General features: G+C 41.8%; 1 protein-coding gene across 1 annotated transcript in view; it reads right to left on the reverse strand.

Annotated features, from left to right (window-relative positions):
• LOC124564243 overlaps positions 1-25,268 on the reverse strand; it is a 45,214-nt gene that overhangs the window by 15,385 nt on the left and 4,561 nt on the right. The window contains exon 3 of the mRNA XM_047130997.1: positions 15,638-15,823. Coding sequence (XP_046986953.1) covers positions 15,638-15,823 — 186 coding nt within the window. The remainder of the gene's footprint in view (positions 1-15,637; positions 15,824-25,268) is intronic.

Here is a 25,268-nt window from a genome sequence, read left to right on the forward strand (position 1 = left end):
ATTAAAATCCATGGAGAAGAAATAAAAATTTTGAGGTTCGCCGATGACATTGTAATTCTGTCAGAGACAGCAAAGGACTTGGAAGAGCAGTTGAACGGAATGGATAGTGTCTTGAAAGGAGGATATAAGATGAACATCAACAAAAGCAAAACGAGGATAGTGGAATGTAGTCGAATTAAGTCGGGTGATGCTGAGGGACTTAGATTAGGAAATGAGACAGTAAAGTAGTAAAGCAGTTTTGCTATTTGGGAAGCAAAATAACTGATGATGGTCGCAGTAGAGAAGATATAAAATGTAAACTGGCAATGGCAAGGAAAGCGTGTCTGAAGCAGAGAAATTTGTTAACATCGAGTATAGATTTGAGTGTCAGGAAGTCGTTTCTGAAAGTATTTGTATGGAGTGTAGCCATGTATGGAAGTGAAACATGGACGATAAATAGTTTGGCCAAGAAGAGAATAGAAGCTTTCGAAATGTGGTGCTACAGAAGAATGGTGAAGATTAGATGGGTAGATCACATAACTAATGAGGAGGTATTGAATAGGATTGGGGAGAAGAGAAATTTGTGCCACAACTCGACTAGAAGAAGGGATCGGTTGGTAGGACATGTTCTGAGGCATCAAGGGATCACCAATTTAGTATTGGAGGGCAGCGTGGAGGGTAAAAATCGTAGAGGGAGACCAAGAGATGAATACAGTAAGCAGATTCAGAAGGATGTAGGTTGCAGTAGTTACTGGGAGATGGAGCAGCTTGTACGGGATAGAGTAGCATGGAGAGCTGCATCAAACCAGTCTCAGGACTGAAGACCACAACAACAACAACGGTACACAGATCGCTCTGGAGCGCTGCACACGTGTGGAACTGGTAGTGAGCGGTCACGAGGCGTTGCAGTAAGGCGTGCTGAGCAGGAGACGTGGCAGAGTGGCGCAGAGGAGGTGTCTCGTCTGCAGGTGCCCGTGACCACACCGTCAGCGAAGTTGCCGCATTTATTGGGGTATCGACACAGAGCGTCTGCTGTGCCTACAGAGGCTACTGCACAACTCACAGCATAATAGAACAGAGGTCCTAACGAGATTCTAACTGACAGGGAGACGAGTGTCGCGCCTTTTCGACGATAATTTCGTACCTGACAAGAACTGCTGCATTTTCGAGATGAACATTGTAAAGAGAACTGCACGTAACGAACGAACGGTGTTTGGTGCCTCACAGAAGGCCGTCATTCAGAGCTGCACGTAAAGCTCAAAGTTGCAGCTCGAGTTACGCACTGTAATTGAGTCGACAACTTCACGAGCGGTCCGTCATTCGAGTATTATTCTCGATGACTTTTACCTCGATTGTCTTCTCACACAGTTGCCTTTCTCAAATTTTCTCGGTGCACAGGACCTGCTACACAATGCCAAATATTACAGTCTGACTTCTTCTCCGTCTACAAAATACCGAGGGCGGGAAGAGAGCTTTGTAGTATTTACACTACTAAATGATGTAACAACTCTTTGAAGAACCATTATGTTTTCGGTTGTTCTTTCTAACAATTACAACACAGTGTGAGGGTAGTGGTGTGTAGTATCTGTAAGTGGTTGTTCTTTGGTGGGCGACAATGCCCAGTGGCGCAGAGAGTCGCTAAGTAGAGGCAGTTGTCGAGAGGCTGTGGACGGTGTAGGCTGCGTGAGCCGAAGGCGGTTACGTAGCGAAGGATTTACCTCTGTGTTTAATAGTAGTGGCACAGTTTGATTAATAGTGTGTTTATGTTTGTGCAGTGTGAGAAGGGAAAAAAATTTAATTTTACCATTTCTTAATGCGTCTCCATCAGTTAGTACCACACCACTGCATGTAACAATGAACGAAATCTCGATATACACGGTCAACTAAAACAAGAGGAATGTAACATAATAATCATTAGTTAAGCCATATAATCTCCAAGGAGACGGGAGCTTATAATTGCATCTCTTGTTAATCAGAAAAACATATCCAAAAGGAATCTCAGAACAGATCAGAAGAGAATGACACCTTTCTTCAGCTCCTTTCAACCGTCCGTCTGGACGTCGTCATTCTGGGTGGCCCGTCTCATTCTCTGCCTTCTGAGACACAGCCGAGCCACGACGCAAAGCACGAGTGACGCCTACACTACAGGTGGCGACACCTGACCGCTATCGCACCCTGGTGACATTCTGTGCTAGCTTGGCTCGCTCCGACTCTGCACACTCGTGAAACCGGCACGAACACAGTGGAAAATTCTCTGCAGCCCAACCACCTAAGCAATAGTTTTACACTGACACCTTCCATCTGACCGTGAGGAAGAGGTGGAGCAACCGCGAGCTGCACACATTCGACGAGCCAAATGACACAGACTAGACAGTACCCAGTTGGAGTTGTACGGTTTGGTCCAGTGGGTCGTGATACTGCTCATTTTTGTACGACACGAGGTATCGAGTGTACTGGTGACCCAATGAGGTGTTTAATCTGCAGTATGTGCCGTGACTTGAGCACTTTTGTTGAGGTTACTGTGAACATTAACAGTGTTTATTTCCACATTCTCAGTAACCAAACGTTTTCCTTCTGTGTATGTTCCTGATCAGTATGCTGTGGACCCTCCTGTCATTTGAGATGACAACAGCCATGTTCACAGGGCTGTAAGCATACATACCCAGTTTCATGAACATTCAATAGCCCTGCCACACCTTGACTTCTCCTCTATACCAGCCAGTATAAATCCCATTGGAGAATATGTGGGACTCATACAATGTAGGCTTTCACAGCCGGTGTTGTCTTCAGTTGAAACTTCCTGGCTGAGAGGCCGTGGTCGATGTATAAAATTTCCACCTGACGTTTCGTCTCCATCTGCGGGAGACGTCTTCTGAGGTCGACCGGCTACTGCCACTGAGGCACCATGTACTCTCGCATTTATAGAGCGCATAGAGGGCACCACCATTCGTCACGTGATGCCGACGGTATGCCTATCTTTGGGAGGCGTCATCATTCTCGATTAAGAGTAATTGATTGTCATTCTGCTGGCGCAACGTCGACATCCATATTTTGTCCAACTTTAAAACTTCCTCTTTTCTATTAAAGTTGTTATGGTGTTTGTGAATTTCTATTGCTTCTCTACACATGTGAGCATGATAATGGGATGTTCGTGCTAGAACGCTTGTCTCATTAAATTTAATTTCGTGATTCCCATCTCGAAAAACATGCTCAGCTACGGCCGATTTTTCGATGTGTCCTAAGCGGGTGTTTACACTTCTTTTCGTTGTTGAAATATATACTTGTCCACAACTGCATGGAATTTTGTATACCCCAGGTGTTGATAGGGGATGTCGGGCGTCTTTTGCAGTTCTTAAATATTCCTTAATCTTCTTGGTGGGTCTGAAGATTGTTTCGAACCCATACTTGGCCAGAACTTTCTCGATACGGTCCGTGACCCACCATGAAGTTTAAGGAATATTTAAGAAATGCAAAAGACGCCCGACATCCCCTAGCAACACCTGGGGTATACAAAATTCCATGCAGTTGTGGACAAGTATATATTTCAACAACGAAAAGAAGTGTAAACACCCGCTTAGCCGAACATAGAAGTAACTGTCGCTTAGGACACATCGAAAAATCGGCCGTAGCTGAGCATGTTTTTCGAGATGGGAATCACGAAATTAAATTTAATGAGACAAGCGTTCTAGCACGAACATCCCATTATCATGCTCGCATGTGTAGAGAAGCAATAGAAATTCACAAACACCATAACAACTTTAATAGAAAAGAGGAAGTTTTAAAGTTGGACAAAATATGGATGTCGACGTTGCGCCAGCAGAATGACAATCAATTACTCTTAATCGAGAATGATGACGCCTCCCAAAGATAGGCATACCGTCGGCATCACGTGACGAATGGTGGTGCCCTCTACGCGCTCTATAAATGCGAGAGTACATGGTGCCTCAGTGGCAGTAGCCGGTCGACCTCAGAAGACGTCTCCCGCAGATGGAGACGAAACGTCAGGTGGAAATTTTATACATCGACCACGGCCTCTCAGCCCAGAAGTTTCAACTGAAAAATATGTAGGACTATCTCAAATAGTGGTGGGAAGTAGCAATCGATATCCCCACATTTTTTGTAGCTCTTTGTTTTTTTTTCTTTTCTTTCTTTTTTTTTTTTTTTTTTTTTTTTAATCTCATTTTGTTCGTTGCATTTGCTCGGGGCGGACGTCGTAAGACGTCCATTGAAGTTCGTTGTTGATCGATTAACTCAGTTTTTTATTACAGAGGGCAGCTAACCCTCTGGCCGAACACGCTGAGCTACCGTGCCGGCGTAGCTCTAGATGATCTGAGCATTGACGAGTGGCTCCGGCTGGGTTTGGCATACCTGAAACAGCGTCTGGACTCTCAGCCACTGTGAAGGTGTTAATGTGATGTCTTTATGGGGTGAGTAACTTTGTGTACGGTGCACTTAGAATGGCACTCTCTGCTGGCACACGCAAATGTTCACTTAGGTCGTATCAAAGCCAATCACAAACTTGTGAAACTTGAATTTCTGCTGATGTATAAGATATTCAAACAACTTGAGGGAGCACAGTCAGGAGATGTTTTAGGCAACCAATGACACGTAGCCAGGTGAACAGCCCTTCATTTTCGCAGCACAAATGCAGTAGGGCAGCATTGTGTGAGGAAGTTTAAAACCTCAATAGGCAGGTCACATTCAGATAAACACTGTGATGATAGATGTCAAAAGTTATCAATAGCAAATACTAAATGGTGACGTCTCTAGAAATGGAAGTTTTTGCTTAAATTCCATTTAAAATCCAGCTCTCTCCCTCTCTCTCTCTCCTGAAACAACAGAGAGACAGAGTTAATGTTGCTTCCTCTCCTGCTGATAATTAATATTCACAATCAATAACTTCCGGTGTTCATCATCTTTGGTTGTGCAGTGGAGCTAGTATTTACTCTCTCTCTCTCTCTCTCTCTCTCTCTGTGTGTGTGTGTGTGTGTGTGTGTGTGTGTGTGTGTGTGTGTGTCCTTTTTGACCAGCATACCGAGGTTTTAAACTTCCTTGCACAGCACACTCTCATCTCTCATTGCATATGTGGCTCTCAAACGGTGGGGTGTGTGCCTATCGAAATATTGGCGGTTGTCAAACACGTCACCAGCTGTGTTCTAATAAGACATTTGAACAAGTACACTCTCGAATAGTACCAAATACGAGAGTCGAGGAAAAAAATATTTGGTTTTTGGTTCTCCAGCACTTTTCATTGAAGATAATTGAAGAAAACTTATTTTACAACATATTTTGGTAGCTGAGCTACTTTTCTATGTAGCTGCCACTCAAATTTAAATACCTGTCACAGACTCATTTGCCATCAAGTTGTTGAGCCAGTCACTACTGACCTCTTTCAGTTTGTTGTCATTACCATTGTGCTCTCAGCTCTCAGTTCTTCATTTTGTGAAAAATATCATAATCATTTCATGACCAGATCTGGGCTATGACGTCGCTGTTCAAAAGCTTTCCACGTAAACTGCCATGGCGACGCAGCAGAATGCGGCTGAACATTATCGTGAAGAACCACAGTGCTGCCGGAAAACAACCCATGCATCAGTTTTGATTTGCCTGGCACAGTCTCCGAAGGGTCTGACGGCAGGCTGCAGCATTTTTGTTCTCTCCTTTAACCCTACAGCCAACGAGCAGGATGCCCATTCAATCCCTAAACACTGTGGCTGTAGCCTTTCTGGTGATCAGAATTTGTTGATTTTTTTTTTGTTTTGATGTAAATCACGAATGGTGCCATTTGAATGACACGCACTTTGTTTCTGTACTTTTACATGGAACCCACGTCTTGCAACCAGTGACAATGCGGTTACAAAAATCCCCACCATACTTGTTATGCTGTGTGAGAAATGTTGCTGCCAAATGTCAAGAATACCACCTGGTACACACTTTCTATAGCCGAAATCACCAGAATCAGTTTGATAAAATCCATGTGGTACACACTTTCTATAGCCCAAATCACCAGAATCAATTTGAAAAAACTGATCATGAAATTTCAGGAAAGTACAAGTTCAGTCCATCAAAAGTGGAACGTTTATGGCATCGAATTTTTTTCCTGGGTTTGTCAGTAGCAACTGCCAGTCTGGCTGATCGTTCTTCATCATAAATTTTCCTCTGTCTGCCACTAAATGTGATGCACAATTTTTGAACTAAAACTTCATTCAACACACTTCCATAATGTTTTGTTATGTGTTTATAAATTTCAATAGAGCAGACTTTTTGGCATTCAGAAACCACATTATGCTAAGAACCTCACACTTCATGATCATTACAAGGTGCTGTGACTATTGCCTACTTGCTGACACCATTTTCCATAGGTCAACTGCTTCCTGCGCTGGAATTTTCCTCTTTTGACTACATCCTACATTTTTATTCTACTCCTTCCCACTTTCTTCTGTGCTCTCACTGAACCTTCAAGAGCTGTTGTCAGAAATCCTTTTACTCATTTTATGTGTTCCGCTAAATCTCTTCCCCTTTTCTTAATGAAGTTTAGGAGATTTCTTTGCTTCTTTATGCTTTTCACTACCCCATTACTCCTCACTTTACCCACTCATGTTGTTTTCTCCATTCTTCTTTCAACCTCACATCTCAAATTCTTTAAATCTCCCTCCCTCACACACACACACACACACACACACACACACACACACACACACACACACACTCTCTCTCTCTCTCTCTCTCTCTCTCTCTCTCTCTCTCTCTCTCTCTCTCTCTCTCTACATCTAGATCTACATCCACATAGATATTCTGCAAGTCGTCATATGGTGTGTGGCAGGGGGTGTTCTGTACCAATACTTGTCATTTCTGTTTCTGCTCTATTCGCAAATAGAGCAAGGGAAAAATGATTATCTACGTGCCTCCATATGAGCCCTAATTTCTCTATCTTATCTTCACGGCCCTTCACACAGAGTATATTACTGACAGTAGAATCGTTTGGCACCCTGCTTCAAATGTGGGTTCTCTACATCTTCTCAATAGTGTTTCTCGAAAATAACTTCACCTTTCCTCCAGAGATTCCCCTTTGAGTTCCTGAAACATCTCCATAACATTCACGTACAGTTCGAACCTACTGGTAACCAACCTAGCAGCCCACCTCTAAACTGCTTCGACGTCTTCCTTCAATCCGGCCTGATACAGATCCCAAACACTCGAGTAGTACTAGCTTCCTATATGCAGTCTCCTTTACAGGTGAACCACTCTTTCCTAAAATTCTCCCAATAAACTGAAGTTGACCATTCAGCTTCCCTGCCACAGTGATCACACACTCGTTCCACCTCGTATCACTTTGCAACGTTAATCCCAGATATTTAAATGACTTGACTGTGTCAAACACGACACTAGTAATACTGTATCTGAACATTACAGGTTTGATCTTCCTACTCATCCATATTAACTTACATTTTTCCACATTTTGGGCTAGCTGCTATTCATCACACCAACTAAATTTTGTCTAAGTCATCTTGCATCTTCATACAGTCACTGAACTTTGACAACTGCAGATTGCCACCCACCCTGTCCACGAAATCATTTACGTATACAGAGAACAACTGTCACACTTCACTGGGGCACTCCTGGAGAAACACTTGTCTCTGACAAACACTCACCGTCGAGGACAACATACTAGGTTCTATTATTTAAGAAGTCTTCGAGCCACTCACATATCTGTGAACTCATTCCATATGCTCGTACTTTTGTTAACAGCCTGCAAGGGGGTAGCGTGTCAAATTCTTTCTGGAAATCTGCATGTTGCCCACCATCCATAATTCTCAGTATGTCATGTGGGAAAAGGGCAAGCTGACTCACACAAGCGAAACTGTGCTGATCCGTGTACATAAGCTTCTCATTCTCAAGAAAGTTAATTATATTCTTCTTAAATTTATTATATTCTGTCTCTCTCGCCTTCAATTCCCAGCTTTCACAGCCATACAGAAAAACACTCTACACTCTCACTTGGTGGGATCATTAATTTTGTCACACGTTTAAAAATCATACAAATAAACAGTAAATGACACATGCTGTTTGTGTCATACTGGCACTGAAGACAATGAAGGTGTAAGACACAGTGGCGGGATTGGGGGTAGAATTGTGCAGCTCTCAGATCAAAACATTCTTTACTTTTTTTTGAAAGACCCTCTATTTCCCTGGATAAACTGAAAGAACCAGAGGATGTAGAGAGCTTCAGGGAAAGTATAAGGGAACAATTGACAAGAATGGGGGAAAGAAATACAGTAGAATAAGAATGGGTAGGTTTGAGAGATGAAATAGTGAAGGTAGCAGAGGATCAAGTAGGTAAAAAGACGAGGGCTAGTAGAAATCCTTGGGTAACAGAAGAGATATTAAATTTAATTGATGAAAGGAGAAAATATAAATATGCAGTAAATGATGCAGGCAAAAAGGAATAGAAACGTCTCAAAAATGAGATCAACAGGAAGTGCAAAATGGCTAAGCAGGGATGGCTAGTGGACAAATGTAAGGATGTAGAGGTGCATATCACTAGCGGTAAGATAGATACTGTCTACACGAAAATTAAAGACACCTTTCGAGAAAAGGGAAGCACTTGCATGAATATCAAGAGCTCAGATGGAAACGCAGTTCTAAGCAAAGAAGGGAAAGCATAAAGGTGGAAAGAGTATATAGAGGATATATACAAGGGCAATGTTCTTGAGGACTATATTATAGAAATGGAAGAGAATGTAGATGAAGATGAAATAGGAGATACGATAATGCATGAAGAGTTTGACAGAGCACTGAAAGACCTCAGTCGAAATAAGGTCCCGGGAATAGACAACATTCCATTAGAAATACTGACAGCCTTGGGAGAGCCAGGCCACATAAAACTCTACCATCTAGTGAGCATGATCTATGAGACAGGCGAAATACCCTCAGACTTCAAGAAGAATATAATAATTCCAATCCCATAGAAAGCAGGTGTTGACAGATGTGAAAATTACTGAACTATACGCTTAATGAGCCCCGGCTGCAAAATACTAACACGAATTCTTTACAGACGAATGGAAAAACTGGTAGAAGCCAACCTTGGGGAAGATCAGTTTGGATTCCATAGAAATGTTGGAACGCGTGAGGCAATACTGACCCTGTGACTTATCTTAGAAAACAGATTAACAAAAGGCAAACCTACGTTTCTAGCATTTGTAGACTAAGAGAGAGCTTTTGACAACGTTGACTGGAATACTCTCTTTCAAGTTCTGAAGGTGGCAGGGGTAAAATATAGGGAGCGAAAGGCTATTTACAATTTGTATAGAAACCAAATGGCAGTTATAAGAGTTGAGGGGCATGAAAGGGGAGCAGTGGTTGGGAAGGGAGTGAGACAGGATTGTAGCCTCTCCCCAATGTTATTCAATCTGTATATTGAGCAAGCAGTGAAGGAAACAAAAGAAAAATTCGGAGTAGGTATTAAAATCCATGGAGAAGAAATAAAAACTTTGAGGTTCGCCAATAACACTGTAATTCTGCCAGAGACAGCAAGGGACCTGGAAGAGCAGTTGAACGGAATGGACAGTGTCTTGAAAGCAGGATATAAGATGAACACCAACAAAAGCAAAACGAGGATAATGGAATGTAGTCGAATTAAATCGGGTGATGCTGTGGGAATGAGATTATGAAATGAGACACTTAAAGTAGCAAATGAGTTACTGATGATGGTTGAAGTAGAGAGGATATAAAATGTAGACTGGCAATGGCAAGGAAAGCGTTTCTGAAGAAGAGGAATTTGTTAACATCGAGTACAGATTTAAGCGTCAGGAAGTAGTTTCTGCAAGTATTTGTACGGAGTGTAGCCTTGTATGGAAGTGAAATGTGGACGATAAATAGTTTCGACAAGAAGAGAATAGAAGCTTTCGAAATGTGGTGCTACAGAAGTATGCTGAAGATTAGATGGGTAGATCGCATAACTAATGAGGAGGTGTTGAATAGAATTGGAGATAAGAGGAGTCTGTGGCACAACTTGACTAGAAGAAGGGATCGGTTGGTAGGGCATATTCTGAGACATCAAGGGATCACCAATTTAGTACTGGAGGGCAGCGTGGAGGGTAAAAATTGTAGAGGGAGACCAAGAGATGAATATACTAAGCAGATTCAGAAGGATGTAGGTTGCAGTAAGTACTGGGAGATGAAGAAGGTTGCACAGGATAGAGTAGCATGGAGAGCTGCATAAAACCAGTCTCTGGACTGAAGAGCACAACAACAACAGTAAAGTGGAAAAGTGAAGGGACACATACAGCACAAAAGCGTACAGGCTGACCTCGTCTGTTGACTGACAAAGACTGCTGACAGTTGAAGAGGGTCGTAATGTGTAATAGGCAGATATCTATCCAAACCATCACACAGGAATTCCCAACTGCATTATGATCCACTGCAAGTACTATGACAGTTAGGCAGGAGGTGAGAAAACTTGGAATTCATGGTGATAAGCCGCACATCACACCGGTAAATGGCAAACAACGCCTTGCTCGGTGTAAGGAGCATAAACATACAATGGATGATTGAACAGTGGAAAAACATTGTGTGGAGTGACAAATCACAGTATGCAATGTGGCGATCCGATGGCAGGGTGTGGGTATGGCGAATGCCCAGTGAACGTCATCTACCAGCGTGTGTAGTGGCAACAGTAAAATTTATAGCTCGTGGTGTTATAGTGTGGACGTGTTTTTCATGGAATGGACTTGCACCCCTTGTTGTTTTGAGTGGCACTATCACAGTACAGGCCTACATTGACGTTTTAAGCACCTTCTTGCTGCCCACTGTTGAAGAGCAATTCAAGGATGGCGATTTTATCTTTCGACATGATCGAGCAACTGTTCATAATGCACCGCCTATGGCAAAGTGGTTACATGACAATAACATCCCTGTAATGGACTGGCCTGCACAGAGTCCTGACCTGAATCCTATAGAACACCTATGGGATGTTTTGGAGCACTGACTTCATGCCAGGCCTTACTACTGCCATCGATACCTCTTCTCAGTGCAGTGCTCTGTGGTGAAGAATGGGCTGTCATTCCCCAAGAAACCTTCCAGCACCTGATTGGACGTTTGCCTGCAAGAGTGGATGGTGTCATCAAGACTAAGGGTGGGCCAACAACAAAGTGAATGCCAGAATTACCGATGGAGGGTTCCACAAACTTGTAAGTCATTTTTAGTCAGGTGTCCAGATACATTTGATCACATAGTCTGTCTTACAACCTGCCTCATAACTGCTTGACAGAAAGTCACCTCAATTTTCTGCTCGGTCTATGTGACTAAATAATCTTAATCGGGGGCCAGTAAGCTCTATCTCACACAGCAATCCACACCTTTTATTTCTTCGCTTATGCTGTTATTATCAATTATCGGCACTTCTGAGCACTAGACTTTCTCTCATCTCTCACAGTTGGTCCCGTTCAACTCGATGTATTTCTCTTTAACAGCAGCATTTCTCCTGGAAGCAAAGAAGTACTGAGTTTTGATGTCGTCTACTCAAATGCTCAACTCTTCTGCTTTCTTTTCTAGTCTGCCAAATACTTGTTCCAGTTCTTTCAATTTTCTGGACAACATGCAATCATCATAGGGATATGCTCGGTTTTGGTTCACATGGTTAAACAGAGTACCACATGGGTTATTGATCTTTCCCCTTCTCATCACTTTCTCCAACACTATGTTGAAAGGTAGTGCAGATAGTAGATCCCCCTGTCGTAACTCTTGGTTAACTTCAAATTTTTAGAAGAATTTCTTTCTATTTGCACTTGGCATTTCATGCTGGTGAGGACCAATTGTACCAATCTCATTAGTTTATAATGAAATTTCATACCCATTACAATCTGATATAGCTTCTTCCTTTTAAAGCTATTGTAAGCCTTTTTGAAACCTACAATGAGCTGATGTACATCCACATTATGTTCATAGTGCTTCTCCATTATTTGCCTTATAGTAAATATACAGTCAGTCACTGATCTGCCCTGTCAGAAATCACACTGATGGTCTCCAAGTATCTCTTCTGCAAATGGAATGAGTCTCACAGGAATGACTTTGGCTAAGACTTTGTACACAACATCAAATAAGGCGATACCACAGTAATTTTCACAATCTGCTTTCTCCTTCTTCTTATAAATCGGGCAAATAATGGCCAAGTTCCACTGGTCTGACATCACTTCTTTTTCTCATATTTCAAAGATCAGCTGGTGGACAGGGTGTGTCAGATGTTCACCACCACCTTCAGTCATCTCTGCTGAAATGTTATTGTTCTCCGAGACCCCATTATTCTTCAGGCTTTTAACTGGCAACCTAATTTTCTCTACTATTGTTGTGGGTGCAAATATTTCATCCTAGCTACCACTGTGCATGGCCGACTGTGCCCTGTTTCATTTTCTTCCAGTATTACTACAGTGAAATCTCTCTATGATATTTTTTTTCAAGGGAACACGAATTCTCAACACTGCATCGAGGTAAACACTGTAAAGGTGAAGACTTCTAATTGATGATTATAAAAGTTGAGTCAAATTTTACTGAGGTTATACTACATAAGAAGACAGTAAATAGTAAAAATTAAAAAAGAATTAGCTACAAATAATTACTTTAATAATGAACTTGTAAAATACAACTTGTCAGACTTTCGCAAAAATCTATGAACTGACACAAATTGAACATCCTGTACCCAGGGTTCTTTGAAGTAATCAAGCAAACATGTTTGCTTCCTATTTCCTCTGGGCTGTATTAGAACCATTTCTTGCTCCAAATGAGAAAGTTGTGCTATTGTTGTACCCGAGGGGTCATCATAAATCTTCTGAATGTTTTGAATGTTTCAAATCCTTCAGCCACCTTTGTATAAATGGATCTTCAGGCCCCAGATTCCTTCTTCCCATCCAGGGTGAACCCAAAAACGTTTGTTTTTTTCATCACAGTCATTGACATCATCATCCTGCCCTCATCCTAATGGTTACAGGCACTGCCAGGGAAATATTCGAAAAACGGCTACGTCTACCGTGTGTAAATTTATGGCCTGTGTGGTTGTGTGTACTACTGCTGGAAGAAGAGTAAATGCTCAAAAGCTAGGATGAATGTTGTTGCTTTTAAGTGTTTCTATGTTCCACATACCAATCTGTTAGACCGTAGGTAATTGCCTTTCCCTTATTTTACATATTGCTCCATCCTGGAATTTCCATTATTGTTATAAATTTAGATAAAGTGTCCTTGAGCAAACAACCATTATAATACAAAACAGTTGGGTCATAATTCAGAACAGTAATAAAATAATTTTGTGCTAGCTCCGTAACAGAACAACAATTACTTTAAAAAATAGGAACCTCAAGGTCACACCTGTCAGAAATTTTTAATTCAAATGAATTATGTTACGAAAAATCACTAATTCTCCTTCCATTTTCACATTTTATTCCATCTAGTGTAAACACGCAGATTCGTGCCAGGGATACCCTGTGTGTACTGTGTAAATGGTTGACATGAACCAATCTGCAGTTCCAAACACGTATGCCTGCAGTGCACCTCAGGTGTATAGTGTAATTGAGGTGGAGTGTTAAACACACCGTACAGCTGTTCACCATTTGCTCACACGAAAAACAAAAAAAACAGTGCCGACGAGACAAACGACAAGCACAATGTGTGTCACATCTCACATCACGCGGGCACTGACGCTGACGTGTGGCTCACGCCCAGTGTGACCTTTCAGAGCTTGTGCAAGTACACAGGACGGGAAATGAAGCACCTCCACCAAAGGCTTAAATGCTATGAGGAGAGAAATAATTGGTTAGGGTTCCAAAAATATGAATGTTACATGGAGGAAAGTGTTGTACAGAGTAAACATACTAAAGAGGAAACTTTAGCAGTGGGCAAACGGGCTTTTCGTCGGGACTGGAAAAGAAAGACAGAACACGGGGGAAACATTATCTGAGGGAAAGTTATAAAGAGGTTTCCGTATATCTCTGATCAGCAGTTTACTAAAATATTCAGCCCACCATTCTAGAATCTGTTCTTCTCCTCCTATAAAATTTCCTCCTTTACCACTGCAGAATACAGTACACGAATAAAAGCCTTTATTTAGTTCACGAACCCTTTCATAGAATTTTCTTACTTCTTCGCCGTTACATTTTTATTCTAGCTCCATACTTCGTGTCTTCTCTGATTTTCATTTCTTTCTTCTGTTGATTCTGTTTACTTCCTCCCTTTCCTTTGTGAAATCTTCCGTATTAGATTTTGTTGCCCTGTTTATCATTTTCTTTCTTGCCTCATTTCCCTCTGTCATTTTCTTTTTACAGTCTTCTTCAAACCATCCTGACACTTAACAGAGTTGGTACGAGGGTGAATCAAATACAAATGGGATTTTTGTTCCTGAGCACCAACAGTTGGTAGGACCGGACCTGTGCTGCTAGTATTGTCGGGTGGTTCCGTGAGGAGCAGGGAGAGCCGGCTATCGCATACCTCCGACAGCTCCGTCCGTAATGCGCAAGATATCTGAGTGACAGGTCTACCTCTCCACTGCGCGATGCATAATTATTACAAAAATTCTTGCTCGTGAAAGAGTTAGAGTGATAGAAATCTTCCAGAGACTGATTGCACAGTTTGGTGATCAAATACTGTCAAGGATGCGTGTGTTTGCTGGCATAAAGATTTTGAGGAAGAATGGGAACATGTGGAAAATCAGCAATACGATCATCATCCTCGGACCAGTATTACAAACTGAGACATTTGTGCAGTTCGATACATTCTCGAAGGCGACCGATAGGTGAGAGTATCAGAAATAAGTTACGGGAGCTTTCGAGTGATCGTCACAAATTACCTACAGCTCCGGAAAGTTTGTTCCACATGGGTACCTCGCCTTTTGATCAAAAATCAGAAGCTGACACATTCGGAGGTCTGTCAAAGTCTTACAGCAAGGTTTGAGAAATAAAGTGATGCACTTTTCAGTCGGATCGTCAGCTGTGACCTGTGTGTCGGTCCACCACTGCACTCGCACATCCAGACGGGCCAGTAAGGAGTGTTGGAGGAAGGGGGAGGAAGCCCCAGGGAAAGACAGGGCTCAGCTGTCAGCTGGCGTGGTTCTTTCCACCATTTTTCATTTTTACCGGTAAGCCATTTTGCTCACTGCATTTTTACACGAGCAATGCACAATCGGTGCTGCACGCTACTGTGAGCTGCCGAAGAAGGTGAGGGCTGCGTATCGCTTCAAAAGACGAGGTCGACCGCTTTGACAGATCGTCATCCTCTGTGACAGTGCTGGACCCGATACTGCAGCTCTGGTGATCTCCAAATTACAGAAAATGCACTGGACTTAACTTAGTCGTCCTCCTTACAGCCCGCACCTATCACAATGTGATTTCAATTTATTTAGACAGCTTGAAAAAAGCTCTAGGAGAGCACCAATTTGAAGATGACGGGGGTGTGGAGGAATCCGTGCGCAGTTGGCTTCTGACGTGACCAGCTGCATTCTATAATGCTGCAATAAAGAAACCTTCCTTCTCCCTGGGAAAAATGTACTTCTAAAGCAGGGAATTATGTGGAAAAATAAATTGTAACTGCCTTTTTTTCAATAAATGAATTTTTTAAAAATAAAATCTGATTTATATCGACTCAGCCTTGTACCTATAAATAGTGAGGAATGACTTACTGGAAGGCGAGAGAGATGAGGCGAGGCCGGTGCGGGCAGAGCTGGTTGCAGTGCAGTTCACACAGGTTGTGCAGCTCTCCGAGATCTGCAAACGTCGTGGCCTCCTCCTCGGGTGCCACGTCAAAGAGGCGCAGCTGCAGTTTCTCGAGAGAGCTGGCGGCCTCTTTCAGCACGGGAACCACACATCTGTCAGCAAGTGACACACTTTAAGCTTTTTAAAAATTTTTATTATACGGGATGTACAGAAATACCAAAATTTCCAATACCGGCTGTATTAGAGTGGAAAACATATTTTAGGTATTTATTAAGTGGACAACCTTACACTGTGTGTGCCCTAATTTTACGTCTGTGCAGATGAACTGTAAATAATGTCAGCTCCAGACATCAGCAAGGCACGACGGTGAATAAAACACTCCACCTGCCGTGGCAGAGCACTTTTTCTTTGGGATGTCGCAGCTCAGTGGTGGCTTGAAGGACGAGGAGTGAAAAGAAGTGTGCAAGAAAGTCAACAGAGAAATCAAATGATGAAAGTTGTTAGAACTGTCACTCAGTCATTGGCTAATATCAAAGCAAGACTTATGTATGTTGAGACTTCCTGAGATCTGTTCACCTAGAGTGTCACTGAAGTTGTACACAGAGAAGTAGTGAACATATAATACAGAAGATTTAACGATACACTGTTTACATCTTTGTGTAAATAGTTGACGTACATCTGCACTCTCTTACAGACTGAGTAATTTTTCCTCCTATCTATGTAATTATGTAGTTATGTAGTTCTCAATTCGTTCAAGCAATCAGTCATTCATAATAGGAAACACAATCATATCTCAGTCACTCAAATGATTCAGAAATTTTACTTGTTAGAACGAAATCAGGCGATGATTCTTCTTCTCTGCAGGCTCGTGCTTTGTGGCAGTCTGCTAATCTGTACAAATAAAATGCCTCGTAATTTTGGGAGCGTTGTATAATCAGTCGGGAAACCGCAGATTATGCGGATATTTGGCTTTGATGAAGTTTAACCTTCTGAAGAAGTAATGGAGCTCTTGGATTATTAAATGCAGGTTCGTATCCAGTCTTTCGGAAGGTCCCTTCTGATTAACAACTACGCAATATATTGATGGATATCATTAATTCTCAAATGTCAAATACACACCTTTTGTATAAAGGAGCAATATATATATATATATATCCCTTTTAATCGTACAATTTCATATCAGTTATCTTTTGTCATAAATTTCAATATTCAGATTACAATTCTTCAAACAAAGCTCAGGCTAATCGGCACGAAGACAATCTCGGAAGCTTTTTCTGACAACCACCAGAGAGAGTACTACAAAGATTAATTATGTGCTCATGGCATAGCTATTGTATGAAACTACTTTGCGCATGGATTCTGGAAGTATGAAGATAGAAAGTTAGTAAACATCATTCAAGGGTAGAATTGTATCAGAATAATTCATCGAATATAAAGAGGTATTACAACCTCGACCTTCTGCAGGAGGAGTCGAAGTCACACGGCCAGAAGTAGTGGCACTGTGCAGCATTTCCACAGCGTCGAGAGAGCTACGAGAAGGCAAGCGTCGGGCTCAAATGAGACAAAGGTGATCGCGTGAAGCATCAGAATGACAGACAGAACTATAAACAAGGACTCGGTTACTACCGACAACCGGAGACCATTTTATTTCACTTCAGAACATGAAACTAACATGACGCTTGAGAATTATAGATTTTTGGGCAGGGAGAAACAAAATTAAAAGACATTCCTAAAATAAACACATTCTTGAGCAAAGTATTATGGAATGATCAATGTACAGTTGAAATGTTAGTGTGGTTGGGCACTGGTGAAGTCAATGAATGTGAATGGAAGAAAATGATCACAGTACACAAGGATCTGTAGTGTAGCTATAAGCCTAGGCTACTTTGGAATGTCACAGTTTGGTTGCAAGATGGTGAAGCCAACAAATGTGAATCAAAGAAAACTCACTGTGATGACAAACACATATGTAGCATAGCCTGAAGTTTATGTTAATGTGGAATGTTTAATTAATTGTCAGTTGGGGAAGCCATCAAATGTGAATGGAAGAAAACTGGCTGCCGCGGCAGACTGATCTGTAGTGTAGCCCAAAGTCTAAGTCACATCTGAATGTGGGAGTTTAAATAATAATCTCAAAAACGTAGCGTGGTTTTTGTTTTGTTTTGGAATGCTCCATTTTCCAAGGTCGTGATTTCGCAGGAGCCTAAAAGAACAGCTTAAATATTACACAGCATTAAATTTCATATGTCAGCATTCTGCACACCTATATTTCATTATACCGCCCTGTATTTTCAGTTACTCACCATGATTACATTTATCATACGCTTTTGTCTCACTGGTTCCCATATTTGATCTATTTCTCTTAAAAGATACTTTTCAGTGCACTGCTTAGCAATTTTGGTGATTTATATAAAATGACGTACTTCTTACAATATAGCAGAGATGCTGAGTTGCAGATAGGCACAACAAAAAGACTGTCACAAAATAAGGCCTTTGTAAAAATAGACAGACACACACACACACACACACACACACACACACACATGCACGCACGCACGTGTCCACAGTCTCTTCAGCTTCCTGGATTTTTCATTGTTCGATGTACTTCTTACCTACATGTCAGTGCCTAAAATCTGATTTTGATATATGACAATCTCTTTTAATTGGATTCAGATATATTCTTAAGTTTTATCACACTGCCCCACACACTCTCTCTCTCTCTCTCTCTCTCTCTCACACACACACACACACACACACACACACACACACACACACGCATCTTTCCCTGCTAATGAAGTTCGTGTGTGTGTGTGTGTGTGTGTGTGTGTGTGTGTGTGTGTGTGTGTGTGTGTGCAAGTGCGCGTGTGTGTGTGTGTGTGTGTGTGTGTGTGTGTGTGTGTGTGTGTGTGTGTGTGCGCACGTGCGCGTGTGAAGGGGGATTTTGCTTGGTAAGTATATTTTTAATTTTTTGCGTTTTAAGAAGAATGTCGTGGATTTATTTGATATAGCAGAATGTGATTCAGTTGTATACCTAAATATATGAGTGTCAGGGCCAGTGAATGCTGTGTGTCTGATGCTCATAGGTTGGCAATGTGTCAGTTATGCATGTACATCAAGTGATGTTTTCAGTAACAGTTTTTGCAGCATGTTTTGCTTTCTTGGTACTGAGGACAGAATTCTAGTTATATAGGTCAAGTGGAGGTTTCAGTGCCAATTTTTGTAGCAAGTTTTGCTTCCTTAGTATCGTGGACTTCTTTCTAGCTATGTGGTCAATTGAAGTTTCCAATATGAGAATTTGTAGTGAGGTTTGGATTTTTGGTTAGACTTTTTTGATACATTTTCTTACAGATTTACTCATTAATTGGTATTATAAAGCTCGGTTTACCTAAACAGGTTAATAAAAAATGACAATACCAAATTGTGTGGGTTTTTGTGGCCTTCATGCAATGTAGATGTTATTGATTCCTGTGTATTATTTTGCTTGGGTATGTGAGTTAACACAGAAAGTCATTTGTTTTGTTTATCACTACCCAAAATCCCCTAATTCCTACGTGTTTCCTGTTACTTTCATGTTATTCTTTAAATTACTATAATCAAATTTTGTATTTGTTTTTGTTTTGTTAATTTACTGAGTTTGTCAATGTGGTGGACAGAGGTAATATGGCTAAGTATGCTATATTCGTGACTTCTTGGATCAAAGGTGACAGCCAGTAATGTCTCGACATTTCCACTGTCCACATTTCTCGTAAATTTTAACGACTATAACTCTGAAAGTAAGTTTCATGAAATTAGTAATTTTTGTCCCAGGTTGCTTTATGGAAATACTGTTTTGTATGCTTATTGCTTCAGCACTTAAAGGTAATTAGTAATACTTTTAGCTTAACAAATCCAGAAATTAAAAGAGAATCAGCAGACTTATTTTAAAGTTATTTGTTGCTGTTTAGTAAAACATTGCACCCGCCACAACGGAGCCTCACTGTGAAGGCTGTTCTCAAACATGGGATGAGATAGATGGAAATTGCCTAACTATTGTCAAACAATTGGAAACTGCTTTGAATATGTGTGTTGGGAGAGCTCCCCAGAGTTTTGTACCAGAGGTAACAAAGTTACCTCCAGCACTATCCTCTCCTGTCTCCTCTACAGAAGACTATTCATCCACTCGGCTGTGGGTGACGTGTCAGTGGGAGGGCTAGGCAACATTTCCAGGGGAGAAAGGAACCAGGAAGAACTCCGTGTGTTAGACCCATCTCAATAACAGACAAGTTCAAAATGCTGACTTCCCCTGAAACTACACTCAGCCAGTGAGACTCACTTTCACTGTCGGAAACCTGTTCTGTCTCAGGTCAAGAGAAGGGAAATGTGAAAGTGTACAGTCTATCACTAATTTGTAGTTCAAATGTATGGCAAATAATGGTACCTGTTAGGGAAATGTCAGCTAGGGATGTAAAGGAAGATAAGATTCACCTGCCTGGGGGGTCTCATTCAGCATACCGAAGAGGCTAGTCTGGCAGCCGTTGACAAAATGAGGTACAACCGAGAACCGGTTGTGGTGGGTGTTGGAACAAATGATGCCTGTCATCTTGGCTCCGAGGTCATACTCAAATTATCCCAAGCAGATGGCAGGAAAGGCTGAGGAGACCATCCTTGTTCAAAGGTCACGGTTTACAGCACTGACCCCAGAACTTACTGTGGCACCACAGTTCTGAATGGAGTGGAAGGGTCGAATGACAGGCTTCAAAGGTTCTGAAACTTTCTGGAATAGCAAGATAACATCGAGAACTGTACGGTCCCCCTAAATGGATAAGAAATGCACTACATATCAGAGGCTGCTACCCAGGTAGCTGAATGTGTATTGAGTGCACCCAAGGGCTTTTTAGATTAGGTAACCCAATATTCACTCCAGACAATGACAGATGTAGGGGACGCAGAAGTGTCCGTATAAGATTCAAAGAAATGCCTCGTACAGGTGAGAGTCTTAAAATCCTACTGATTAATTGCAGCAGGATTCAGATGAGAGTGACTCACATAATGCTAGGTGCAGAAATCCGGTTAAAACCGGAAACTGATGGCAGTGAGATTTTTGTGAAAACTTTAAATGCGTATTGAAAGAGTAGGCTAATGTAAATGGATGTAGTGTATTTCTCATAGTAGATGAGAAGAATACAGTTTTATAAGTGGTGGGCATGGCAGGGTACCCTGCAAAACATTATTAAACCACCTACTTCATACTGTCTGGAAGACCAGTCACGATAGAAATATGTTGGATATAACAATAATAAATAAACCTGAGCTCTTTGAAGATTTACACATAGGCCAGTATCAGTGACTGAGGCAGCTGTAGTAACAATGATTAGCAAAATACAAAAAGCACCAAAATGAGTAGAAACATTCACAAATTCAGTAAACTAGATAGAGATGACGTAGTGCCATATCTCAGTAAGGAACTCAAAACATTGAGCTCTAGTGAGAATACTGCAGACAAACTGTGGCTTAGGTTTAAAAAAATAATTGCCCATAAATTTGACAGATATGTACCTAGTAGAGCAGTTCATTTTCTTTAAACATTGGGCTACGGACAGAGAGGCGCTACAAATTTGGCTGCCAAGAGAGCAATGACTACCGTCACAGAAATTTATCGAAGGCCTGTCGAGAAACCAAAAGAAATTCAGATCGCGAGTAAAGGCTGTTGCTGGTATGTCTCCAGACACTCGTGGGCACGACAGGGACTGAGACTGAGAGTAGCAAAGCAAAAGCAGAAATGCTTAACTTGATTTTCAAATGTTCTTTTACAAAGGAAAATCTACGGGTGCTGACTCAATTTAATTCTTGCACCACTGCAAAGATAAGCAATATAGATTTCAGTGTCAGTGGTGTTGAAAAATAACTGAAATCACTAGAACTGAACAAATCTACAGGGCCTGACGGAATCTCCATCAAATTCCATATCAGACCTGTGGCTAATTTACAATAATCTATCGCAGATCACTCAAACAAAAACCTGTGCCCTTAGTTGGGAGAAAGCACAGGACACACACTTCCACAAGAAGGATGGCAGAAGTGATCTACAAAACTACCATCCAATATATTTAGCATCCATCTGCTGTAGAATCTTAGAATATATTCTGAGTACAAATGTAATGCTGTATGTTGAACAGAATGACCTCCTCCATCCCAACCAGCATGGATTTTGAAATCATTGATCGTGTGGATCCCAACTCATACTTTTCTCACAGGAAATCTTAAAAGCCACAGATCGAGGCAGTCACGGAGATGCAACATTTCTCAATTTCCGAAAAGCGTCTGACTCAGTACCGTAGCTATCCTTATTACTGAAAGGATCATTGTATGGGCTGTGAAGTGAAAGTTGTGAGCAGGCTGAGGAATTCTCGGGAGGGAGGACACAGTGTGCTATCTTGATGGAGAGTCACTGTCAGGTGTTGCAGTAACTCAGGGTGTGCCCCACAGAAGTGTGTCCAGACACTTCTGTTCATGTTGTATATTAATGACCTTGAAGACAATATTAACTGTAATCTCAGACTTTTTGCAAGTGATGCAGTTATCTATAATGAAATACTATCTGAAAGAAGCTGCATAAATAATCAGTAAGCTCTTGACAAAATTTCAAAGTGGTACAAAGATTGGCAACTTGCTCTAAATGTTCAGAAATGTAAAATAGTGGACTTCGAAAAACAGAAAAAATGTAGTATCCTATGACGAAAATATCAATGAGTCACTGTTGGAATCGGCCAAATCATACAAATACCTGGGTGTAACACTTTATAGGGATACGAAATTGAATGATCACATAGGCTCAGTAATGAGTAAAGAAAGCAGGCAGTAGAGTTCAGTTTATTGGTAGATTACTGGGGAAGTGCAATCAGTCTATAAAGGAGATTGCTTACAAATCATTTGTGCGACCTATTCTAGAATATCGCTCAAGTGTGTGGGACCTGTACTACGTAGGATTAACACGAGATGCTGAACGTATACGGAGAAGGGCAGAATGAATGGTCACAGGTTTGTTTGAGCCGTAGCAAGAGACTGTCACAGAGATGTTGAAAGAAGTGAACTGGCAGGCTCTTGAAGTGAGACATAAACCATACCAGGAAAGTCTACTGAAGTTCTAAGAACTGGCTTTAAATGCTGACTCTAAGAATATACTACAATGCCTTACATATCACTCACACAGGAAGATTTTCACTGTACAGCGGAGTGTGCGCTGATATGAAGCTTCCTGGCAGATTAAAAAGGTGTCCCGGACCGAGACTCAAACTCGGGACCTTTGCCTTTTGCGGGCAAATGCTCTACCAACTGAGCTACCCAAGCACGACTCACGCCCCGTCCTCACAGCTTTACTTCTGCCAGTACCTTGTCTCCTACCTTCCAAACTTTACAGAAGCTCTCCTGCAAACCATGCAGAACTAGCATGGAGTGTGTGCTGATATGAGACTTCCTGGCAGATTACAATGGTTCAAATGGCTCTGAGCACTATGGGACTCAACTGCTGAGGTCATTAGTCCCCTAGAACTTAGAACTAGTTAAACCTAACTAACCTAAGGACATCACAAACATCCATGCCGGAGGCAGGATTCGAACCTGCGACCGTAGCGGTCTTGCGGTTCCAGACTGCAGCGCCTTTAACCGCACGGCCACTTCGGCCGGCTGCAAAAGGCAAAGGTCCCGAGTTTGAGTCTCGGTCTGGCACACCATTTTAACCTGCCAGGAAGTTGCAAGATCAGAATAATTACAGCATGCACAGAGGCATTAACAATCATTCTTCCTGCACTCTGTACAAGAGTGGAACAGGAAGAAACCCTAATAACAGGTACAGTGGGAGGTACCCTCTGCCAAGCACCTCACAGTGATTAGTGAAATCTTGATTAGATGTAGATGTACGTTAGTGATGCTAAAAGTGCTGGGCACTATCTGGATTCTGACTGCCTCTGAACTGAGAATTTAAATTCAAAACAGTTGTGTGTGCGTGCGCAAACTACTGCAAGACTGCCTTACATTGATTTCGAGTCTGGACAATGGCTAGATTTCAGAGATGAAATTAGCTTCCACACTGCCACAGAGAGGAGAGGGACAGATATAGAAGAGATAAAAGGTTTCACACTTTATGCAACACCATCCATAACTTATCAAGCACCTCTCGTCGAGCTTGTAGTCGACACTGGAATGTATGTGCCAGCCAGCTAACTAATGGGCTGCTTCAAGTACAGACTACACAAACCTGCAAAGCTCAGATCCAGCAAAAATGTCTATTGGCACAGCTTTACCTTTCTTAGTAGATATGACACAGCTGATGAGGTAAGCTCTGTTGCCTCATCTCTGAGACAACTACATGCTCTCATTAATACAAGGGTTGCCCAGAAAATAATGCAAAGCATTTTATTTTTTCAGCCAGAAACAATGCTACAAATGCAAAACATTACATACGTATTATTTGAAGTCTCCCGAGAGAGTGTGCCAAGTTTCAGTCACTTCCGACGGATAGCGTAGCTTCGGGACAGTTTCAGAATGGCGTCTGTAGGTGACAGACGTTACGAGTGATGTGCCATCATCGAATGACTCGCTGCAGGAAAAGAAATTGTGGGGAATACTCAAAAACGCTTGTCCAGAGTTTAAGGAGCACCTGCTGTTGACAGAAGTACAGTCAGTTGTTGGGCACTGAGGGTGAAGTGACACGAAGGCAGTTCGGCAGAGCTCCACGATTTTCAGCGGTCGGGGAGACCGTTGACAGCTCTCGCACCTGACCTAGCCCCCTCGCACTTCCACTTGTTTGGGCCATTAAAGGATGCAATTCGTGGAAGACATTTTGAGGGCAATGAGGAGACGATTCAGACAGTGAAGCACTGGCTCTGGCCCCAGAACAAGGATCGGTACCGACAGGGCACACACGCCCTCGTCTCGTGCCGGAGGAAGGCTGTAGAACAGGATGGAGATTACATAGAAAAATAGGGTGTGTAGATTAAGGAAAGGCAAACCTACGTTTCTAGCATTTGTAGACTTACAGAAAGCTTTTGACAATGTCGACTGGAATACTCTCTTTCAAATTCTGAAGGTGGCAGGGGTAAAATATAGGGAGTGAAAGGCTATTTACAATTTGTATAGAAACCAAATGGCAGTTATAAGAGTTGAGGGGCATGAAAGGGAAGCAGTGGTTGGGAAGGGAGTGAGACAGGGTTGTAGCCTCTCCCTGATGTTATTCAATCTGTATATTGAGCAAGCAGTGAAGGAAACAAAAGAAAAATTCGGAGTAGGAATTAAAATCCATGGAGAAGAAATAAAACGTTTGAGGTTCGCCGATGACATTGTAATTCTGTGAGAGACAGCAAAGGACTTGGAAGAGCAGTTGAACGGAATGGACAGTGTCTTGAAAGGAGGATATAAGATGAACATCAACAAAAGTAAAACGAGGATAATGGAATGTAGTTGAATTAAGTTGTGTGATGCTGAGGCAATTAGATTAGGAACTGAGACACTTAAAGTAGTAAAGGAGTTTTGGTATTTGGGGAGCAAAATAACTGATGATGGTCGAAGTACAGGGGATATAAAATGTAGACTGGGAATGGTAAGGAAAGCATTTCTCAAGAA

This window comes from Schistocerca americana, unplaced genomic scaffold (assembly GCF_021461395.2).
Source record: "Schistocerca americana isolate TAMUIC-IGC-003095 unplaced genomic scaffold, iqSchAmer2.1 HiC_scaffold_13, whole genome shotgun sequence".
NCBI classification, from domain to species: domain Eukaryota; kingdom Metazoa; phylum Arthropoda; class Insecta; order Orthoptera; family Acrididae; genus Schistocerca; species Schistocerca americana.